The sequence below is a fragment of the Delphinapterus leucas genome, chromosome 2, assembly GCF_059928025.1.
Source record: "Delphinapterus leucas isolate spDelLeu-1000000601 "Yukka" chromosome 2, BTC_Dleu_Yukka2, whole genome shotgun sequence".
Taxonomy (NCBI): Eukaryota; Metazoa; Chordata; class Mammalia; order Artiodactyla; family Monodontidae; genus Delphinapterus; species Delphinapterus leucas.
Window position 1 is genome coordinate 152,637,247 of NC_143130.1, and position 20,379 is coordinate 152,657,625.

General features: G+C 37.5%; 1 protein-coding gene across 9 annotated transcripts in view; it reads right to left on the bottom strand.

Annotated features, from left to right (window-relative positions):
* The window catches only part of NUMB (NUMB endocytic adaptor protein), a 144,660-nt gene that overhangs the window by 60,913 nt on the left and 63,368 nt on the right, over positions 1–20,379 (bottom strand). For 5 of the 9 annotated variants that reach the window (XM_089906203.1, XM_089906200.1, XM_089906197.1 and 2 more), the window contains 2 exons: positions 7,329–7,513; positions 3,301–3,441 (listed from right to left, as the gene is read on the bottom strand). In XM_089906203.1, coding sequence (XP_089762329.1) covers positions 3,301–3,426 — 126 coding nt within the window. In that variant the 5' untranslated portion in view covers positions 3,427–3,441; positions 7,329–7,513. The remainder of the gene's footprint in view (positions 1–3,300; positions 3,442–7,328; positions 7,514–20,379) is intronic. The other 4 variants (XM_022576622.2, XM_089906202.1, XM_022576621.2 and 1 more) reach the window with 1 other exon arrangement.

Below are 20,379 nucleotides of genomic sequence, written 5' to 3' on the forward strand. Positions count from 1 at the left end.
AAAAATAGATCTACCACATGATCCAGCAATCCCACTCCTGGGCATATATCCAGAGAAAACTATAATCCAAAAAGATATATGCACTCCAATGTTCAGAGCAGCACTATTTACAATAGCCAAGACATGGAAGCAACCTAAGTGTCCATCGACAGATGAATGGGTAAAGAAGATGTGGTAAATACAATGGAATATTAGCCATAAAAAAGAATGAAATAATGCCACTTGCAGCAACATGGATGGACCTAGAGATTATCACACTAAGTGAAGTAAGCCACAGAGATAAAGACAAATATCATATGACATCACTTATATGTGGAATCTTAAAAAAAAAGATACAAATGAACTTATTTACAAAACAGAAATAGACTCACAGACATAGAAAACAAACATAGGGTTACCAAAGGGGAAAGGGGTGGGGGAGGCATAAATTAGGAGTTTGGGATTAAAATATACACACTACTATATATAAAATAGACAACCAACAAGGACCTACTGTATAGCACAGGGAACATATTCAATATCTTATAATAACCTATAATGGAAGAGAATATAAAGAAAAGAATATATATATAACTGAATCACTTTGCTCTATACCTGAAACTAACACAACATTGTATATCAACTATATTTCAAAAAAAATTTTTTAAAGAGAGAAAAAAAGTTTTAAAAAGCACATATCTCGGTTTGTAATCATATATTATTAACACAAATATCTAACTAAAGTCTATCTCTCCCACAAGGAGACTATAAACTCTACAAGAGCAAGAACTATATCTTATTTGCTTACCACTTAGCATCTGTCTGGCACATAGCAGGTATTCAAAATAATTTACCAAATATGTGAATACAGATCTACCTTATTCTTACTTTAAGTGTCAAAGAATTCCCCATAATTGATGTCATAATTTCTTTACCCAATCCCAGAATGATGGCATTTAACTTGTTTCCAGATTTTTACTATTATAAACAAACTGCTAGAATGATCACTCATGCCAGTGTATATCTATGGATGTACTTAAACATAATTCTTAAATGTAAAATTGCTGGTCAAATGAAAAGTGCGTTTAAAATTTTAACTGATATTTCCAAATTGTCCTCCTATAAGGCTGCAAAGTATCCTCCAAGCAATCAACAATGTGTAACAGTACCCATATCGATATACTTTTTTTTTTTTTTTTGCGGTACGCGGGCCTCTCACTGTTGTGGCCTCTCCCGTTGCGGAGCACAGGCTCCGGACGCGCAGGCTCAGCGGCCATGGCTCACGGGCCCAGCCGCTCCGCGGCATGTGGGATCCTCCCGGACCGGGGCACGAACCTGTGTACCCTGCATCAGCAGGCAGACTCTCAACCACTGCGCCACCAGGGAAGCCCGACTTCGATATACTTAATACTCAATTTGTATAATCAAAATGAACCTACTGGGCTTCCCTGGTGGTGCAGTGGTTAAGAATCCACCTGCCAATGCAAGGGACAGGGGTCCGAGCCCTGGTCCGGGAAGATCCCACATGCCACGGAGCAACTAAGCCCATGAGCCACAATTACTGAGCCTGCACTCTAAAGCCCACAAGCCACAACTACTGAGCCTGTGTGCTGCAACTACTGAATCCTGTGTGCCTAGAGCCTGTGCTCCGCAACAAGAGAAGCCACCAAAATGAGAAGCCCACTCACTGCAACCAAGAGTAACCCCTGTTCGCCACAACTAGAGAAAGCCCACGTGTAGCAACAGACCCAACACAGCCAAAAATAAATAAATAAATTTATTAAAAAAAAAAAAAGAAGAACCTACTGTTTGGCTGGGTGTGGGGTAATAGAGAAGAGTGTTAGTTTTTATGTAAGAGAAGTGTTTTGTTTTGTTTGTATTTTAATATCATACTAAGCATTTAAAATTAAATATTAAGTTTATTATTCCTATAAAAGAAGTTTCAGCAAATGAGTTGCGTAGACAAAGCTAAGTGATTAGGAAAATGTTTCATTATTGACAGACTGTGGATAATTTGTGTATTTTAAAAATCATGTATTAATTTAACCTATAGATTCTCAAAAGCACTTTTCCTGTCATATTGATTGTTTTTCTTTCTGAGACTTTAGTCCATGTTTCAATCATAGTACTGAGGCAGTAAAAAGGAGCAGAAAATCACAATAAGAATATTCACACATAAGAATATACAAAAAAATAGAGAAAAATGCTAACACTTTATATTAAACTAAATTTTTTTCTTCAAGATATTAACATTTTGTTGTAGTTCCTTCTATTTTTTGTCCTCATACTTAATACATCTCATAGCATGTTTATACTATTAATTGCTTCTTTTCACTAAGCAGTATAGCATGTACGTTTATTTCTTCCATGACCTTAAATACAGACCCTTCTTCTCCAGTCTCAAGTAGCAGTAACAAAAAGCACCTGCACGGCACCCGCTTCTCTAGATCTTCACTATGTTCTTAACCTCTTTAAGCTTCCTTTTTCTGATCTGACAAATGACAGCATTAGTTTAAACGACCTCTACATGATTAAAAGTTACAAGATTAAAGAGGAAATCCCTTCTGACTTAACTCTTCCCATTTAAGCTTTTCTAGAACATACTAGGCCTGTATTTAAGAAGGCAGACACCAGCTTCCTCTGTCCCACCACTTAGTAAGCATATCCTGTTGAAAATAATTTGATTCTTGTGATTCTTGATAATTCAGGACTTTTAGATATTTCAGGATTAGTATTCTCATCAGAAGTGATCTTGGGACTGCCTGGTGGCTCAGTGGTTAAGAATCCACCTGCCAATGCAGGGGACACGGGTTCAAGCCCTGGTCCAGGAAGATCCCACGTAATGCGGAGCAACTAAGCCCATGCGCCACAACTACTAAGCCTGCGCTCTAGAGCCCATGAGCCACAACTACTGAAGCCCACACGCCTAGAGCCCGTGCTCTGCAACAAAGACAAGCCACCACAATGAGAAGCACAGGCATCGCAATGAAGAGTAGTCCCCGCTCGCCGCAACTTGAGAAAGCCCGCACGCAGCAACGAAGACCCAACGCAGCCAAAAATAAATAAATTAAATTTAAAAAAAGAAGTGATTTTATTTGTAGTGATTCCAGATTATATACAAGAAATTCTTATTTAAATATAAAGAGAAAAATCATTAATTATAATCTGTTTTTCTTCTTACTAATTCTATCACTGAAGCAGAATATAAAGGGATTAGCTTTTAGAGTGTTTTCTTTTAACTGTCCTAATTAATGGAATTTCACATATAATAAACTGTCAATTCTTTTCCACGTCTAGATTTATAGAAACATGAGCTCTTACCTTAACTGGGAAGCTACATTTTCCAGTACGAACTCCTTCTTCATCTGTCTGCCACTGATGTGGACGACTGGCCTCTGGAACATAAACATCTTTCTTTCTCCTAAAACTTTGCCGTAGTTTATTCATTTTAATTTTTACAAGCTGTAAAAGAAGTATGAAAAGGAAGTTATTACTTTCTCACATACTTAAAGTTTGGATTACCGTCCTAATAAAAAACTAGTATCCCAAATTAAAGGTTTTGTTTTAGGGGGAAATGAGCAATTAGTATACTTCCTCTTAGAGTAACTCTAAGTTCAAACAAACAAATCACTTCACTTTTTGAAAAGACAATTATAATGCTATTCTTGTAAAACAACAATAACCTGTTGTAGGATCGGAAGAGATGTTATTCTAAGAACCTTCAAGCACTTTAATTGCAATAATCCAATGAGTATTCCTCCTGATCTACCTCTCAAATCCATTCTAACTCCTGAATAAGGAAATGTGTACCTGTAGCCAAATTATAAGCTGCTAACAATTTTTGAAAATATTCTGAAAACTTTGATCCTTATTAAGAAAAAAACATTCTGGAACACTGAAATTTGGGGATCTTTTTGGTTTACTATCAGAAGACACTAAGCAAAGCAGGGACTTTAATAGCCTTTTGTAAAAGATATTTTATAAAAAGAAATAAAGTTTCCTTTAAACATACTTAAAGAAGAAAAAGTTCTAGGATTACATTATTCTAAAGAAGAAATTTCTTGCAAGTAGTATGACATGAGAATGTACTTTCATATTCATAATAATTACAGACACGAAAGTAATCTAATAGTTTCCAATGACAAAGGTCCAAGTCTCATCATTAACTCTGTAAATTTAAAAGTATTAAACTACAGTCAGTGTTTTTGTTTTGTTACTGGAAGAGGCACTTCTCTAATGCTTTCAAAGGTACAGTAGAAATCACAAAACTACAGGGAAGGAAGACTTATCTGATAAGAAACAATGGAGCATTTAAGAGCCAATGAATAAACATAATGATTAAGTGTCCCTTTATAGGGCGAATCTCAAAATCTGAAACCAATACCTTCAGTTTTCTGTTAAGGAGCATTGCTCATTCTTTCCATGAGGGATTTAAGCACCTCAACCAGCCTAAAAAAGAGATCCTAACTTGAGAAAATGATGTGACAAAGCTATATAGAGGAAACATCTTCTTTGTCAGGAGTGTTAAATAACAAGGGATGGAACATTAATTCCCACATTAAAAGCAATGAAAGATCTGAAAATCAAAGTTTGCATTCTGAGGAAAAATCATTTTGTATTTTAAAGTTCATAATGCCACAGCAGAACTATTACCAAATTAGCTAATTTACACAGACAGGCCAATCTTACCACACGTTTTTCTTAAAAGGTAAAAATTCTGACAGACGAATGGTAATGTAAAAATCTCTGGATTTTCTAAAAATCAATTTATTATTTCTCAATTCAAAGTTGATTTATAGAGATGAGGTAGATATTAAACAATCAAAGGACTCGACAAAAGGTAATCCATCCCTTTGCCTTTAAGTAGATCACTCATTCCTAAACTACCTTAAATGAGAGCCTACCTTAATCTAACAGACTTCCAAAAAGAATTCCATAACCTTCCTTGATAATACATCCTGTTATATACTTTCATATCACATTTTTAAAATATACACAAATACAAATATAAGAAAATAAAAAGCACCTATATCCTTGCTCAAGTTGGCACCCTAAGAATCTTGAGGCAAAAAGCCTATATGATTCCTTTCTTTTTAATTTCTTTCTCTTAGCAAAAAAAGACTACACACATCTATCCAGCTGGCCAACCCAAACACCTGAAAGTCATCCCCACTTCTATTCTTTCTCTGACCAATACCTATGGATCTTACCTCCTTAGTATATCTTGAATTAATTCCCCCACCCACCACATCGGTTCTACTATCCTCATTTTTGCTTAAATCATTGCAAAAGCTTAACAACTTAATGGTCTCTTTGCTTCCAAGAGAGGTCCATTCTGATCTGTTCTCCTGACTACTGCAAGAGTGCTTTCTAAAATACAAATCTGACCATGCAATTACTCTGCTTAAAATCCTTCAATTGCGTCACATCACTTTCAAGATAAAGTCTAAATTCCCAAGCATGGCAAACACAGTCCTTTTTTTAATCTGGCTTCACTCACCAGCCCCATTCACATGCTAAGCTCCAGCCATATGAAACTACTTACAGTTCTCCAAACAAGGCATGCTATCTTTCAGAGCCTCTGTACATGTTCCTTCATCTGCCTAGAAAGACCTTTCTCTATTTGCTTCTGTTGAAGTTTACTCATCTTTAAAGAGTCAGCTCAGAGTCTTCATAGAAGCTAGCATTTTTTCTGACAAGCCCCTATCTGGTCTGGGTCCTTGCATTTCACGTGATTCCCATGAACACCCTCCGGATAACTCTATTACTCTACTCCTCAAGACTTACAGCAATTTTCTATTTCCTTTATGGTAGGCTATATCTTATTTGTTTAAACTTATTTGTTTAAATAGTACCCCTGCATCTAATACAGTGCCTGTCATATATATGGCATACTATAAATTTGAAGAAATGAAAGATAAACCCCATCGTATTAGATGATATTTACTAGGTAGGATAAATGTAGACATGTAAGACCAGAGAATCATCGATGTTGGAAGAGACTGCATTTAATAGTAGGCCAACCTCCCACTGACAAAGGAACTACTTTGACAACTTTCCTTAGAGGAAGACATCCAACCTCTGTCTAAATAGCTCTACTACAAATGTATTTGCTCTTGGGCAGCTACTTATTGTTGTACCACTCTACTGACCAATAAGAGAACAGACTGGAAGTGTCAACTGGTTTGGGGGGTCTAAGTATCATGTCACTTTCAGTACTAAAATGCTTTGCAATCAGCATTTCTACAAAGAAAATTACATGTCAGTGATTCTTGAACTATGCTTTAGGTAGCCCTAGGATTTCCACAGAGGAATCCCCAGGACCACCAGTTGTTTGGAAGGGAAGAGAAGGTTAGAAGACTGGACAAAACTCTCAGGAGGAGCTTCAGGTCCCTGTCACAGCTTCAAACAGACAAGCTCCACTTTCTCTGATTTACATGTTGGGGTTCCATGTAAAAGTTTAAGGAAAGGGTTTCACAGCCAGAAATTTTTGAAAATTAGTGATATTAATTATAATTGTTCTAAAATGAACTTGGCAAAGTGAAAATACACAATGATGGTATCTTGCTTGTTACTTCTTAATGAGTAACTACCACTGGCCTGTAAAATAATCTAGCAATTAAGATAATAATTAATACAGGGAAGAAACCAAACATTCTATTTTCAAGTAATCTATGTATAATGATTTTGCTTACAAAAAAAAAAAAACAGATAATAAGAAAAAAAGTTAATTCAAAGTAACGTTTACTATTGGTCCTCAGCAAGGTTGAACTTTACTCCCAAATAAAGAAAATCATACCCCTTGTGACAGTCCTGGTTGAATATAGGTAAAGAATATATTTTTGTAACTATAAAACCTGAGAACCAACTTATTTTGTCCTTTCTAAACTTTTTAAAAATGAAATCCCCATTCTACTAGAATTTTCAAAGGTCACTAGGTACAACTTAATTGCCAAATTCAGAAAATCTTTTCACAGTTCTCATTCCTTAAATGCTCTGCAAAATTTGACACCACAATTCCAGCTCTCCTTTGTACACGTGTTTCCTCCCTGCCTTTCCCTGTCCCCATACTCTACTCCTCTGGTTTATCTTCTTCACTTCTGTCTCTACTGATGCCTTTGAGGGCTTCCTCTACTTTCTCCTACACATTGAGGGTATTCCCCAAATATCAGTCCTCCACTGGTGTTCTCTGTGCATTATCACTCTTGGAGAAATAATCAACACAAACTATTACCCCAACTATGATCATTTCCTAATTGTACTCTTAAGTCTTACTCTCTTACTCAAATTCCTACATTTGGGTGCATCAACGCTGTCTCAATCACGTTAATTTAAAGTTAAATCGTCACCTCTGGGCTTCCCTGGTGGCGCAGTGGTTGAGAGTCCACCTGCCTATGCAGGGGACACGGGTTCGTGCCCCGGTCCGGGAGGATCCCACATGCCGCGGAGCGGCTAGGCCCATGAGCCACGGCCGCTGAGCCTGCGCGTCCGGAGCCTGTGCTCCGCAACAGGAGAGGCCACAACAGTGGAAGGCCTGCGTACCGCAAAAAAAAAAAAAAAAAAAAAATCATCACCTCTTATACTCCTATTCCTTCGGTCTTCCCCCCTCTGACCCAAATTGTTTGGGTCAGTAAAAACTGTTTGAAAACTTACCATGTGCTGGGCCCTGTTACTAATGCTAGTGGATACAGAAATTCATAAGACAACTTGCCTTTTGGTGGCTCTCTTCCCTTATAAAAGGTTAATTTCTGCACAATATGGGGAATGGAATAATAATACTATACACAGTATGGCCTAGAAGCAGTCTAGGTTCAGGAAACATTTCCTGTAGGAGATACTATCTGAGTTAAGTTTTAAAAGAACAAACATTAGCCACATACTGTGTAGAGTAGGAGGGAAAAGATATTTCAGGTAGAGGCAACAGCATCAACAAAACACAGATTCAGGAAACCTATGAATTAACTGAGTCAACATGATATAACTGTGCTCCAGGAAAGTATTTTGCCCAAAATGAAAATGATAAGACTGTAAGCCAAGAATTAGCTTCACTGTGGCAGGAAAGTTTTACAAACTAATTTATCTGGGCAAACAATTTGTACATCAGGGCAAACAGCTCTCCTGACAGGATAACAGACTGCTTCAAGAACCTTTTCTTGTTAAGTCCACTAATTTTAAATATTGTGTCACAAACTTTGCCCATCCCAACCAGTTCCCCACCTTAAAGGACCTGCCTTAAACCACATGAGTCCAGATCTCAAAACCCTAGAAATACCCTTTCCTAACTTCCCCTAACTACCAAGGCTCTGTCAAAGTGGTGCTCTCCCTTGCTGCAGTAAGTTTAATAAACTCAGCTTTGCTTGATCAACAGGACTCTCTTTATGGGGAAAGTCAAGAGCAGGAATTTACTACAGAAGGTGAGGAAGAGGGAGAAATCCAAATATGACTCCTAAGTTTTAGGCCTCAGTAAACTGGATAGATGAATTCAGCAAACTGAATTGTTGAATTTGAGGGGTCTGTTTATAGGGCTTCTAGGTGGAGATATGTATAAGCCTGGAGATCAGGGCAACCATAAGCAGTCACGACAGGTGAAACTTTTCTTGTGATGATCTCATTATTTCCCTATTTTTCCTAATAGGAGTTAGGATACAGTAAGTAGAATTAAACCCAGCACACTCAAACATGAATAAATAGAGGTGCACACACTATATAACTGGCCAGTATGAATTAACATAGCCATAGCAGTGATTAAGTTTTTGCAATGCTTGCATTCTAGATAGTAAACAGCCACTGTGCTGAGCCCCTAGCATAGGATCTACCCCTTGACCATCCACAATCCAACAACTGGTTCAGCTGAGTAGTAAGGCCAGTGAATGTTTTGATTGGTCAGTAACAATGTAAGTCAGATTCCAAAAGTCTCATCTCTCTCAGGCAGAGTTGCTGGCTTCCTACAGGGTCCCCAAAGGGTTGGCCTGCCTTCATGTGCCTCTGCCCGGTCCCAGGTAGGCACAGCAAGGATGATACAACAGTACTCACCAACCCTCCACCCTGTCCACCATGGTCCTGAGTGTTGGCCCCCATCGTCACATGTTCCCCCGGTGAAATGTGGAATAGACTTGTTAGGGGAGACAGTACCTTCAGCAGTGACACTAGCTCCCCAGTAGTCAAACAGACTAACTCTTCATTAGGCTGGATAAAAAAGCAAGACCCAACCATGTGTTGCCTACAATAAACCCACTTAAACCTAGAAAAATGGTACAGATGAACCGGTTTTCAGGGCAGAAATAAAGACACAGACGTGGAGAACAAATGTATGGACACCAAGGGGGGAAAGTGGTGGGTGGGGTGGTGGTGGTGGTGTGATGAACTGGGAGATTGGGATTGACATGTATACACTGATATGTATCAAATGGATAATTAATAAGAACCTGCTGTATAAAAATATAAAAATAAAATAAAATTCAAAAATAAATAAACCCACTTAAAATATAAAGACACAAATAGGTTAAAAGTAAAATGATAGAAAACAGTATACCATATTAATACAAGTCAAAAGAAAGCTAGAGTGGCTATATACGCCCCCCTCAATAAGTAATAGAATAAGTAGGAAGAAAACCATCAAGGATATAAACAGCAAGACTTGAACAACAGTTATCAACCAACATGACCTGACTGACATTTATAGAACATTCCACCCAATGACAACAGAACATACATTCTAATCAAGTGCATGTGGAACATTTACCAATACAGAACATTTTCTGGGCCATAAGACAAATCTCAGATTTAAAAGGCTTCAAGTCATGCAAAGTATGATCTCTGACCACAATGGAATTAAATTGCCAAATATTTGGAAACTAAATAACACATTTCAAAATAGCCCACGGGTCAAAGTAGAAATCGAAAAGGAATTTAGAAAGTATTCTGAACTGAATGAAAAGAAAATATATCAACATTTGTGGGATGTAACAAAAGCAGTACTTAGAAATTTATAGCACTAAACCGGTGGTTCTCAACCGGGGGTGGGAAGGGCAATCTTGTGCATTTGGCAATATCTGGAGGAGACATTTTTGGTTGTCACTAGGGGAGATGCCACTGACATCTCATGGATAGTGGCCAGAGATACTGTTAAACATCCTATGCATAGGCCAGCCCCTGACAACAAAGAATTATCCAGCTTAAAATGTCAATAGTGTCACTACTGAGAAACCCTGCACTAAACGTCTATATTAGAAAATAAGAAAGGTCTTACTTAAAACAATGACCTTAGCTTCTACTTATAGAAACTAAAAGGACAAAGAAATGCAAAGTAAGCAGAAAAAAAGGAAATAGTAGGAATCAAAGCAGAAAACAATAAAGTAGGAAAATAGAAACATAGAGAAAAGGAAACCAAAAGCTGGCTCTTTGAGAAGATTAAAAAAACTGATAAACCTATAGCTGGACTATTTAGGGGGAAAAAAAGATACAAATTACCAAGATCAAGAATGAGAGAGGTGTCGTCTCTAATATTCTACAGATATTAAAAATAATAAGGGAAAATTATGAACAAGTTTATGCCCATAAATTCAACAACTCAGATGAAATGGAAAAATTCCTTTAAAGTTACAAACTTTCATAGCTTATTCAAGAAGAAATAGATAACCCAAAATAGTCCTATATCTATTAATGAAACTGAATTTATAGTTTAAAATCTTTCCACAAATACAACTCCTGGGCTAAATAGATTCACTGGTGAATTCTGCCACACATTTAAGGAAGAAATCATACCAATTCTACACAAACTCTTCCCAAAAAATTGAAGAGGAGAGAATATTTCTCAAATCATTCTATCAGGCTAAGATTACCTGACACCAAAACCAAACAAAGACATTATTTAAGCTTCTTAAATAGATAGACCAATATCTCCCATGAACATACATAAATTCTAAACAAAATTTTAGCAAATCAAACTAAAAAAATACATTAAAAATATATCATGACTACATGGGAGTTTTTCTAATAAATGCAGTTAGTCAACATTTGAAAATCAATCAACATAAGTCACCTTATTAGCAAACTAAAAATGTCCCTGTTAATATGTAAGGTTATAGCTCATGACAAACTGTACCTTTCCTTCTCCGAATTCACAGATGATATACTGAACTGAGATTTTTTTTAAATTGGTTAAAATTCAACTAATTATAAGCATAAATTCTTTTCTTTCTCTATCTCCCATAGAGTTCATATTTAGCCCTGACTTCTTTGTGATTTCTAGTCTTGTACTTCCAATTCCAATTCAAATGTCTCCAAATCAATTTATCTTTCCTTTCAAACAAGCTCTTCTTCCTGACTTCCCTATTTCTATGTAACACCTTTACATCCATCAAAGCTTTGAAATGAGAAGAGCATACTCTAAGGTTCATCTCTGACACTTTTTCATAATTCTTCCATACCAAGTCCATCAACAGGTGCTACTGGATGGGAATAGGTATCAATATCTCTGGTATTCAGCCATTCAGCATTTCTATTCCTAATTGCCCTGGCAGAAAAATCACTTCATCCATGAACCTCTGCAACAGTCCCTGGACTCCAAGTCCTCTTTCCTCTAATCTCCTTACATAGTTGTGCCAGATTAATATTCCTAAAATTCTTCCTTGAATGTGTTCAAAAACTGTTGGGCTGGAAAAAGGTTGGGTTCAAGTTGTGGAGGCTCCTGAATGCCAGACTCAGACATTAAACTTCAGGATCTTCAACAGTCCAGCCTTGTCTCCCAATGCTTTCCTGCATAATCCTATGAAGATCAGACCTTTCAAATATTCTGTGGCTTTCTCCCTTCTTTCTCTTTCTTCACCCTATATATTCTACTTGTAATATTTTACTTTCCTCCTCATTTAACTAAAATACTATACTAGGGTATGATAAGGAAGCTGATTTTAAAATAATTTTCTCATGTAATAGATGTGACTTGTAAAGAACAGGAAAAACAGAAAAATCCAAAGAATGAAATACAAATGACCTGTAATCCCACTAAACAGAAATAACCTCCATCAACATTTTAGAGTTTTAGCCTTTGTTTTTTTTCTATGCATATATGCTTCAATTTTTTCTTTTTATAAAAGAGGGATCACATGCTATCTTTCTCTCAGCAAGGCAAATTTGAAAATCTTTCCATCCCTTTCAGAATAGCATGCTTTTATTTATAATCTAGGTCAATAATTCAGAGAAACAAGAATTTTATGCTAGTTATAATCAAAACTTCATATTTAAAAATGAAGAAAAAAGTTTCAATTTATTTGAAGACAAAATTTATTTTTCACTCAGCACCTAGTTCATTTATATTTACATTAATTTTAAATTATATATAAAAGACCTCAAATATTTTAATTAAAATTCAGTCACCAAGTATTTACTGACTGCCTACCATGCCATGCTGCAGTAACCAATACAGAACAAAACCCCTGCCTCTATGAAGGAGACGGACAGAAAATAAATAGCCAGATTATTCACAGTGGTGTTCTGACTGACAAGATCCAACTGTCAAATTTTCAGCAAGTTTGTGAACTGGGTGCTAAACATAGCCTTTATTACAAATTAAATTATAATTATATGTTATAATTATATGTTATATAACTTATAATTATATAAGTTACTTTAAAACAAAGGTAAAAACTCATCACTTCCTATTTTTTTAACTACATTTTACTATTATCTATGCTCTTGGGGTTATTTATGATTTTCTATCTGTAAGGTAGAAATACTATCTAATGCCGGGCTATTGTACATCTCTTCCCAACAACTCGTTCAGTTCAGTGACTTCATGTTGGTAACTTGAAATCGGCCATGGCGGAAGTATTTACACTACAGAATTTGGCAAAAACTACCAATCACTGCTTGATTTATTGTTCTGTGATTGTCTAGATCTAAGAAACTGATGGAGAAAATGTTAAGATGCGATTGAACTTAAAAGTGTGTGGTGTCTATAACCATTACATTGTGAATAGCACAAAAATTTTGAGGAAATATTCTTCCATTACTTGAAAACTATTATCCGATTCAGCAAAGAAGTCTCTTACGTCAATGACAAATGAGTGAAATTTTGACACACATCTTCATTGCTTCACTTTCATCTTACTAAACAAGCAAATATATCAACCATCATTCATGTTGGAACTATACTTGGAGAACTAATTGTGAAACATTTACCCGAACACCACCAACTCTGTGGTATGTTAGAGGTGGTAAGTGCTATGCAGAAAAAGATGAACAGGGTTAAGAGAGGGATTAGAAGTACTGGAGGCAGGGATGAAATTTTAAACCAAGAAAGTAACACTTGAGCAAAGAACTGAAGAAGGTAAAAAAGTGAGCCATGCAGTAGGATGAGCGTTCCAGAAAAAGAAAATAATTAATGCAAAGGTCCTGAAGGGATAGCTTGCCTAGAGTGTCTGACAGACAAAAGAAGGTCTGTGTGTCCAGTGCAAAATGAAGACACGAGAATAGGAGAGATGAGACCAGATGGGTTATACAGGACAAAGTAATATAGGACCCTGTGGGCCAAACACTTTAGTTTTTCCTCTGAGAGAAATGGGGAGCCACTGGAGGGTTCTAAAAGGAAGCACCTATATTTTACATTTGGCTGCTGGGTTAAGAATAGATTGAAGAGAACAAGAATGAAGCAGGGAGACAATTAGGAGGCTACTATAATAATCCAGCAGATGACAGTGAACTGAATCCAGACGGTTAGTACTAGAAGTGCTCCTGAATCTTGTATTCATGCCTGCTCTAGAAAATGCACTATTTGCTGATATAATATCTGTTGAAATCAGATTTAGAGTATTTAAATGGGAGAAAGGTGTACTAAATTCCAGTGCTGGAATTAAAGGCAGTTTTCTAAAAGTATCTGCTCGACTGTTTCAAATAGGAAATCTTATCTATAATATTAATCAAAAGATCAGCTAAATTATCATACTTTTCATGGTAATTAACCTCATGCTTGACAAGATAAATAGATTTCTTGAACACTACCTAGGTATACGAGTGTATGAAGGATTACAAGTACACGTGGTAATTTGCTCTACCCAGGAAAGACAAAAAAAAGAACAAGAAGAAATAATAAATATTAGGCATCCACTGTGAATGGTACTTTAACAGGACTTTCATGTGCAAGTTTATAGATTGTTAAGAAATACTGTCTCTGGGCTTCCCTGGTGGCAAAGTGGTTAAGAATCTGCCTGCCAATGCAGGGGACACGGGTTCGAGCCCTGGTCCGGGAAGATCCCACATGCCACAGAGCAGCTAAGCCTGTGAGCCACAACTACTGAGCCTGCGCTCTAGAGCCTGTGAGCCACAGCTACTGAGCCCATGCACCACAACTACTGAAGCCTGCATGCCTAGAGCCCAAGCTCCGCAACAAGAGAAGCCACCACGAGAAGCCCATCGACATAATTAGAGAAAGCCTGCGTGCAGCAACAAAGACCCAACACAGCCAAAAATAAATAAATTTTAAAAAGACACTATATACCATTTTACATCTGTCAGTTTTGCAAATATTAAAGAATCAGACAATAAAATATGGAGCAATGGGCACTCTCATACTCTTACAGGAGCATAAACTAGTGCAACCATTTTGATAAGTAATTTGGCATTGTCTAGGAAAGTTGAAGACTCAACATACCCTTACAACTCAGCAGTTCCTTCTCTAGGTGTATATCCTAGAGAAACTCTTAAACATGTGCACAAGAAGCTGTGCAAGATGTCTGCGTAGCATTTATTATTTGTAACAGTAAAATAAACACTAAATCTAATTATCCATCAACACAAGCAATAGAGAATATTCACACTATTAGAATACCATGCAGAAATAAAAATAAGACCTCAATTTAAACACTCTTAAAAATAAAAAATTTAATTAAGAGAAAAAGAAGTAAAAATAAATCATCTACAGCTATAACCATCAACATGGATGAATCTCACAATCATGTTGAGGAAGGAGGGAAGCAGACTGTTTATATTATGATTCCTTCATACAAATACTAACAGCTCAGAGAATACTGCCTGCTTACCAGGCACTGTACACTGTGCACTTTGCATATAATGACTCATTTTATTCTCACAATAGCCCTATCAGGTAGATTCTATTTTTAATCTCTATTTCATGAATGAGGAAACAAGCACTGAAAAGTTAAGTAATTAGCCCAAATCACATGGTTAGTTAAGTGGCAGATTTGCCTGGCTCCAGAATTTGTGCTCTTAGTCCCCTCACATTACCTCTCAAAATTATGCAAAACTAAACATGGTAACATTTAGGGATATGTGTATAGAAATAGAAAGAAAAACAAGAGAATGATAAACATAATTAAGGGCACTGTTACTTCTGAGGGAAAAGAAAGGGGGACATAATCGGGAAAGGTTCACATGGGGACTTCAAAAGTTTTAGTAGTGCTTAAGCTGAGTAGAAGATACACAAGTTTTCATTTCATTATGCTCTATAACCTACATATGGTACATATATTCTTTTGTATACATCAACTATTTTATAATTTTAATTAGGTGGAAAGCAAGTCACCTAAAATCCTTCTGAGGATAGAGACGGGGAGTGTAGAAATATAAATACATACACACCTATAATTATGAGATATCTAACAAGGGGTAAGAAAAACAAGTCACGGGACTTCCCTGGTGGAGCACTGGTTAAGAATCCGCCTGCCAATGGAGGGGACACAGGTTCAAGCCCTGGTCCGGGAAGATCCCACATGCCGCAGAGCAACTAAGCCTATGCACCACAGCTACTGAGCCTGTGCTCTAGAGCCTGCGAGCCACAACTACTGAGCCCACGTGCCACAACTACTGAAGCCTGCATGCCTAGAGCCCATGCTCTGCAACAAGAGAAGCCACTACAATTAGAAGCCCACGCACTGCAACGAAGAGTAGCCCCCGCTCACCACGACTAGAGAAAGCCCGCGTGGAGCAACAAAGACCCAATGCACAGGAAGGAAAGAAAGAAAAGAAAGAAAAGAAAGAAAGAAAAGAAAGGAAAGGAAAGGAAAGGAAAGGAAAGGAAAGGAAAGGAAAGGAAAGGAAAGGAAAGGAAAGGAAAGGAAAGGAAAGAAGAAAGGAAGGAAGGAAGGAAGGAAGGAAGGAAAGAAAGAAAGAAAGAAAGAAAGACAAAGAAAGAAAGACAAGTCACATTTAGTTATAATATTTAAGTCTCACTTTTACTAAAAAGAATAAAGTTACTGAAATTCAGTTTGTCCAGCCCAGTCGAAAATGAACCAGATGGAAATTCCCTGGCGGTCCAGTGGTTAGGACTCCATGCTTTCACAGCTGAGGGCTCAGGTTCCATCCCTGATCGGGCAACTAAGATCCTGCAAGCCACGTGGCGCAGCCAAATAAAATAAAATAAAATAAAATGAGCCAGAAGAAAAAGAAAAAAAAAATTTTTTTAAAAAGAGAAAATAAAATAAAATGAACCAGAGGCTTCTGCAGGGCCAATGGAGAGCTACAACTCTTAGAAAAATGGGGACTTTTCTCTCTAGAGTTTTTTTCCTTCTAAATTATACTTGTTTGCTTTTCTTTGTTCTATTGACACAATTACACCTCTAACTTTATGCCCCTCTTGTATATAAATTATAAGGAAGATTGGACAAGACAATGCTTTAGAAAATTCACTATGAGAAAAAAAAACCATAAACGCTAAATAGCACATACTTGATATACACAGATATAGACAAGACACATACAGGAAACTTGACCTTGACACTTAAGATAGTTTCCCTTTAAGAAAGAAAAAGAAAAATCAAAGTTAGGGAAAATCGTAAAATTACTCTAATTGTTAAAACAGTATTAGTTGGTTTCAAATGTAAAAATATATAAACTAAAATATAAAACCATGGGTACCATTCTGAGTAGCTGGAAAAAAAATAAACCCACAAATTTCCTTAGATTAGCTAAATTTATCTTTTCAGGACACTCTAATCTCACAGGGTTAAGTTCCAAAGATAGCACTAAAAGCAAAACATCACATAAATTCAAAATAACATTGGGAATACTTTTTTTTTTTTTTGGCTGCCTTGGGTCTTTGTTGCTGTGCGTGGGCTTTCTCTAGTTGCGAGAGCGGGGGCTACTCTTTGTTGCAGTGCGCGGACTTCTCATTGTGGTGGCTTCTCTTTGTTGTGGAGCACAGGCTCTAGGCGCATGGGCTTCAGTAGTTGCAGCACACGGGCTCAGTAGTTGTGGCTCTTGGGCTCTAGAGCGCAGGCTCAGTAGTTGTGGCACACAGGCTTAGTTGCTCCGCAGCATGTGGGATCTTCCCAGACCAGGGCTCGAACCCGTGTTGCCTGGGATTGTTGTGTTGGCGGATTCTTAACCACTGTGTTGGCGGATTCTTAACCACTGTGCCACCAGGGACGTCCAAACACTGGGAATACTTTAAATCATCCACAGAGTACCACAGTACAATCTCTTGCAATAAGTGCAACACACCCAAGGATTATTTGTAATATGGAACAGTTTGCTGTTTTCAACTGAACACAGTTGAAGTAGCTTACTAATGTTCAGGAATTATGCTACGAGAAAAATATCTACCTAGCACTAGAACCACAGAGCATGCTCACAATATGGGAGGCACAAGAACACTGTACAGCAGAAACTCATTGAGAACAACAGAGAATCTAAATTTAATTATATTGTTTTTAACTCTCACTTCTATTTTACTGTTCTCTGAACAAACACAGTTGAATGTGAATATATACAATTCCACTATATTCCTTTTTTTTTTTTTTTTGTGGTACGCGGGCCTCTCACTGTTGTGGCCTCTCCCGTTGCAGAGCACAGGCTCCAGATGCGCAGGCTCAGCGGCCATGGCTCACGGGCCCAGCCGCTCCGCGGCATGTGGGATCTACCCAAACCGGGGCACGAACCCGTGTCCCCTGCATCGGCAGGCGGACTCTCAACCACTGCGCCACCAGGGAAGCCCTCCACTATATTCTTCATCACACTTCTACGCCAGAATTCTATAAGTTACGAGAAAAAAATTGCACTGACTGTCCATCTGCCAATAATAGTAATAATAATAATTTGTTCAGTCATTAAAAATGTAAGCTAAAAATGCCACAGATTAAATCACCATTTAAAGTATAATATTATACCATAATGTATTTCATTTTTGAATTTTCTTTCTTTGATTTCTACTTTTTCTTGTGATGTGAAACTTGCTTTCAAGATTTAGAGTGAAGGAAAGAAATCCTTTTATATGATCAAGTTAAGTAAATGAAAAAATGTAAGGAATCCTAGACGCTTACCATGGCCAAAGGACTTAGAGGTAGGTCATCTAGTCAATCACCTACTCAATCAGTGAATCCTAAGAGTTCTGGATTTCATTAAATATTGGTCTAACTGGCGTAGTCTGCCTAACAGGAAACAATTTATAATTTATTAAGTTGTATCACTAGCTCAGTGTTCCACTTAGGCACTGAGCCAAATGAAAAGTAACAAAGTACAGATTCATCACCAACTGTGAAATAAATATGTCCAGTACTTAACCTATAGGACTAATAAAGTTTATTTTAAAAGTTCACACTCAGGGGGCCTTCCCTAGTGGCGCAGTGGTTGAGAGTCCGCCTGCCGATGCAGGGGACACGGGCTCGTGCCCCAGTCCGGGAGGATCCCACATGCCGCGGAGCAGCTGGGCCCGTGAGCCATGGCCGCTGAGCCTGCGCGTCCGGAGCGTGTTCTCCGCAACGGGAGAGGCCACAACAGTGAAAGGCCCATGTACCGCAAAAAAACCCAAAAGAACAACAACAACAAATTGAGTCTGGGCTGCCCTAAAGATTGGTATTTGAGAAGAGATTACTGTCACAGTATGAATGTTGAAGCTCTCTAGGCACATTCTACTCCTCAGCCCTGATTACCATTCAGGCGTGTTCTCGACCAGGGCATCTGCATAGGCTCTTCAGACTTAGCAATGCCCTAAGATTATGTACAAATCTGAATGCACATGTATCTGTGCACTTTCTGGGGCCAGGTTCTTCAACTTTCTTTGGTATCTCAAAGGATTCTGTAACTACCAAAAATTTAAGAACCACTGATTTAAACAGTATTCCATGATCCTTATCTATTATCTGACTTTAATTTCAGATTTCTGCTTTACGAATTTTCATATTGTCCACAAAATTCTCCCTTTTGTTTTGATACATGGCTTCTTTACTCACTCCTTAAAAACAGTGGAAAACTAGAGCTTCATAAAATGAGGAAAGACCCTGTCTACTTAAAACTTCAGTCAGGGACTTCCCTGGTGGTCCAGTGGATAAGACTCCGCATTCCCAATGCAGAGGGCCCGGGTTCAATCTCTGGTCAGGGAACTAGATCCCGCATGAACGCCACAACTAAGACTTCGCATGCCACAGTGAAGATACCACATGCTGCCACTAAGACCTGGAGCAGCCAAAATAGATAAATTAAAAGATAAAAATAAAATTGCAGTCAAAGTTGGTTTCAAAAGCTGAACCTATATATATTTAAGAAACATTTAAAAAAGAAAGCTATCTCTTCTGAGAGTTTTTCTTTCAGTTACACAACCAATTTTATCTTTTAGTTGATCACTTGCCTTTCAACTGAGAAAACAATTGGTGAACTGAATTTGCAGTTCAGCTATTCTTACCCTTATCTTTTAAGGCATGTTGAGACTTAACAGATAAAAATACATATGACCATCACCCCTAATCCCACAAAACACAGATACAGAGACTGACTTCCTAAGATTCTGTTCCTTCAAGAATTAAACCTTTACTTATAGAACAAAATTGTTTTGCTCTGATATAGCAAGGACTGATTTAGCAAGGAACATCTTGATAAAAAGGGGAGAACTGCTGAGAATGCTAGCCTACTTTTCAACTGACTTTCCTCCTCTAAGCATCTGTCAAGTGTGGGATAAGAAAAAGGTGCTGCAATCTGGAGAGGCAGACTAGAATAAAAATATATTTGGTTCCAAGAATTTTTTAAAAAGACAGAAATGCCACAGGAAAAATGATAGACATAAGAAGGTTGAAAAGAGCTCTGCTCTCCTTTACTGACAAATAACTTCACAAATTATCTACACATATCATCTCTTCAATTCTTTAACCCTCTCCAATCTGACTCCTTCCTTTCCCTCACAACCCTCTCCCTTCATCCAAGACATCAACAAAAGACTTGTAAATATATCTTAAATCTGTCCACTGCTCTTCACCTTTACCATCAGAACCATGGTCCAAGATTACTTCATATCCTACCTGAACCACCATCAACTAGTATTCATTTCTATTTCCTCTGCTGTCCCCTTCTGATCAACTATGTACAAAGTAGCCAGCGTAATCTTTAAAAATGGATCATGGCACTGAGTAATAGTTCCATGGCTTCCCAATGCATCTTCAAATTAAATCCAAACTCTCA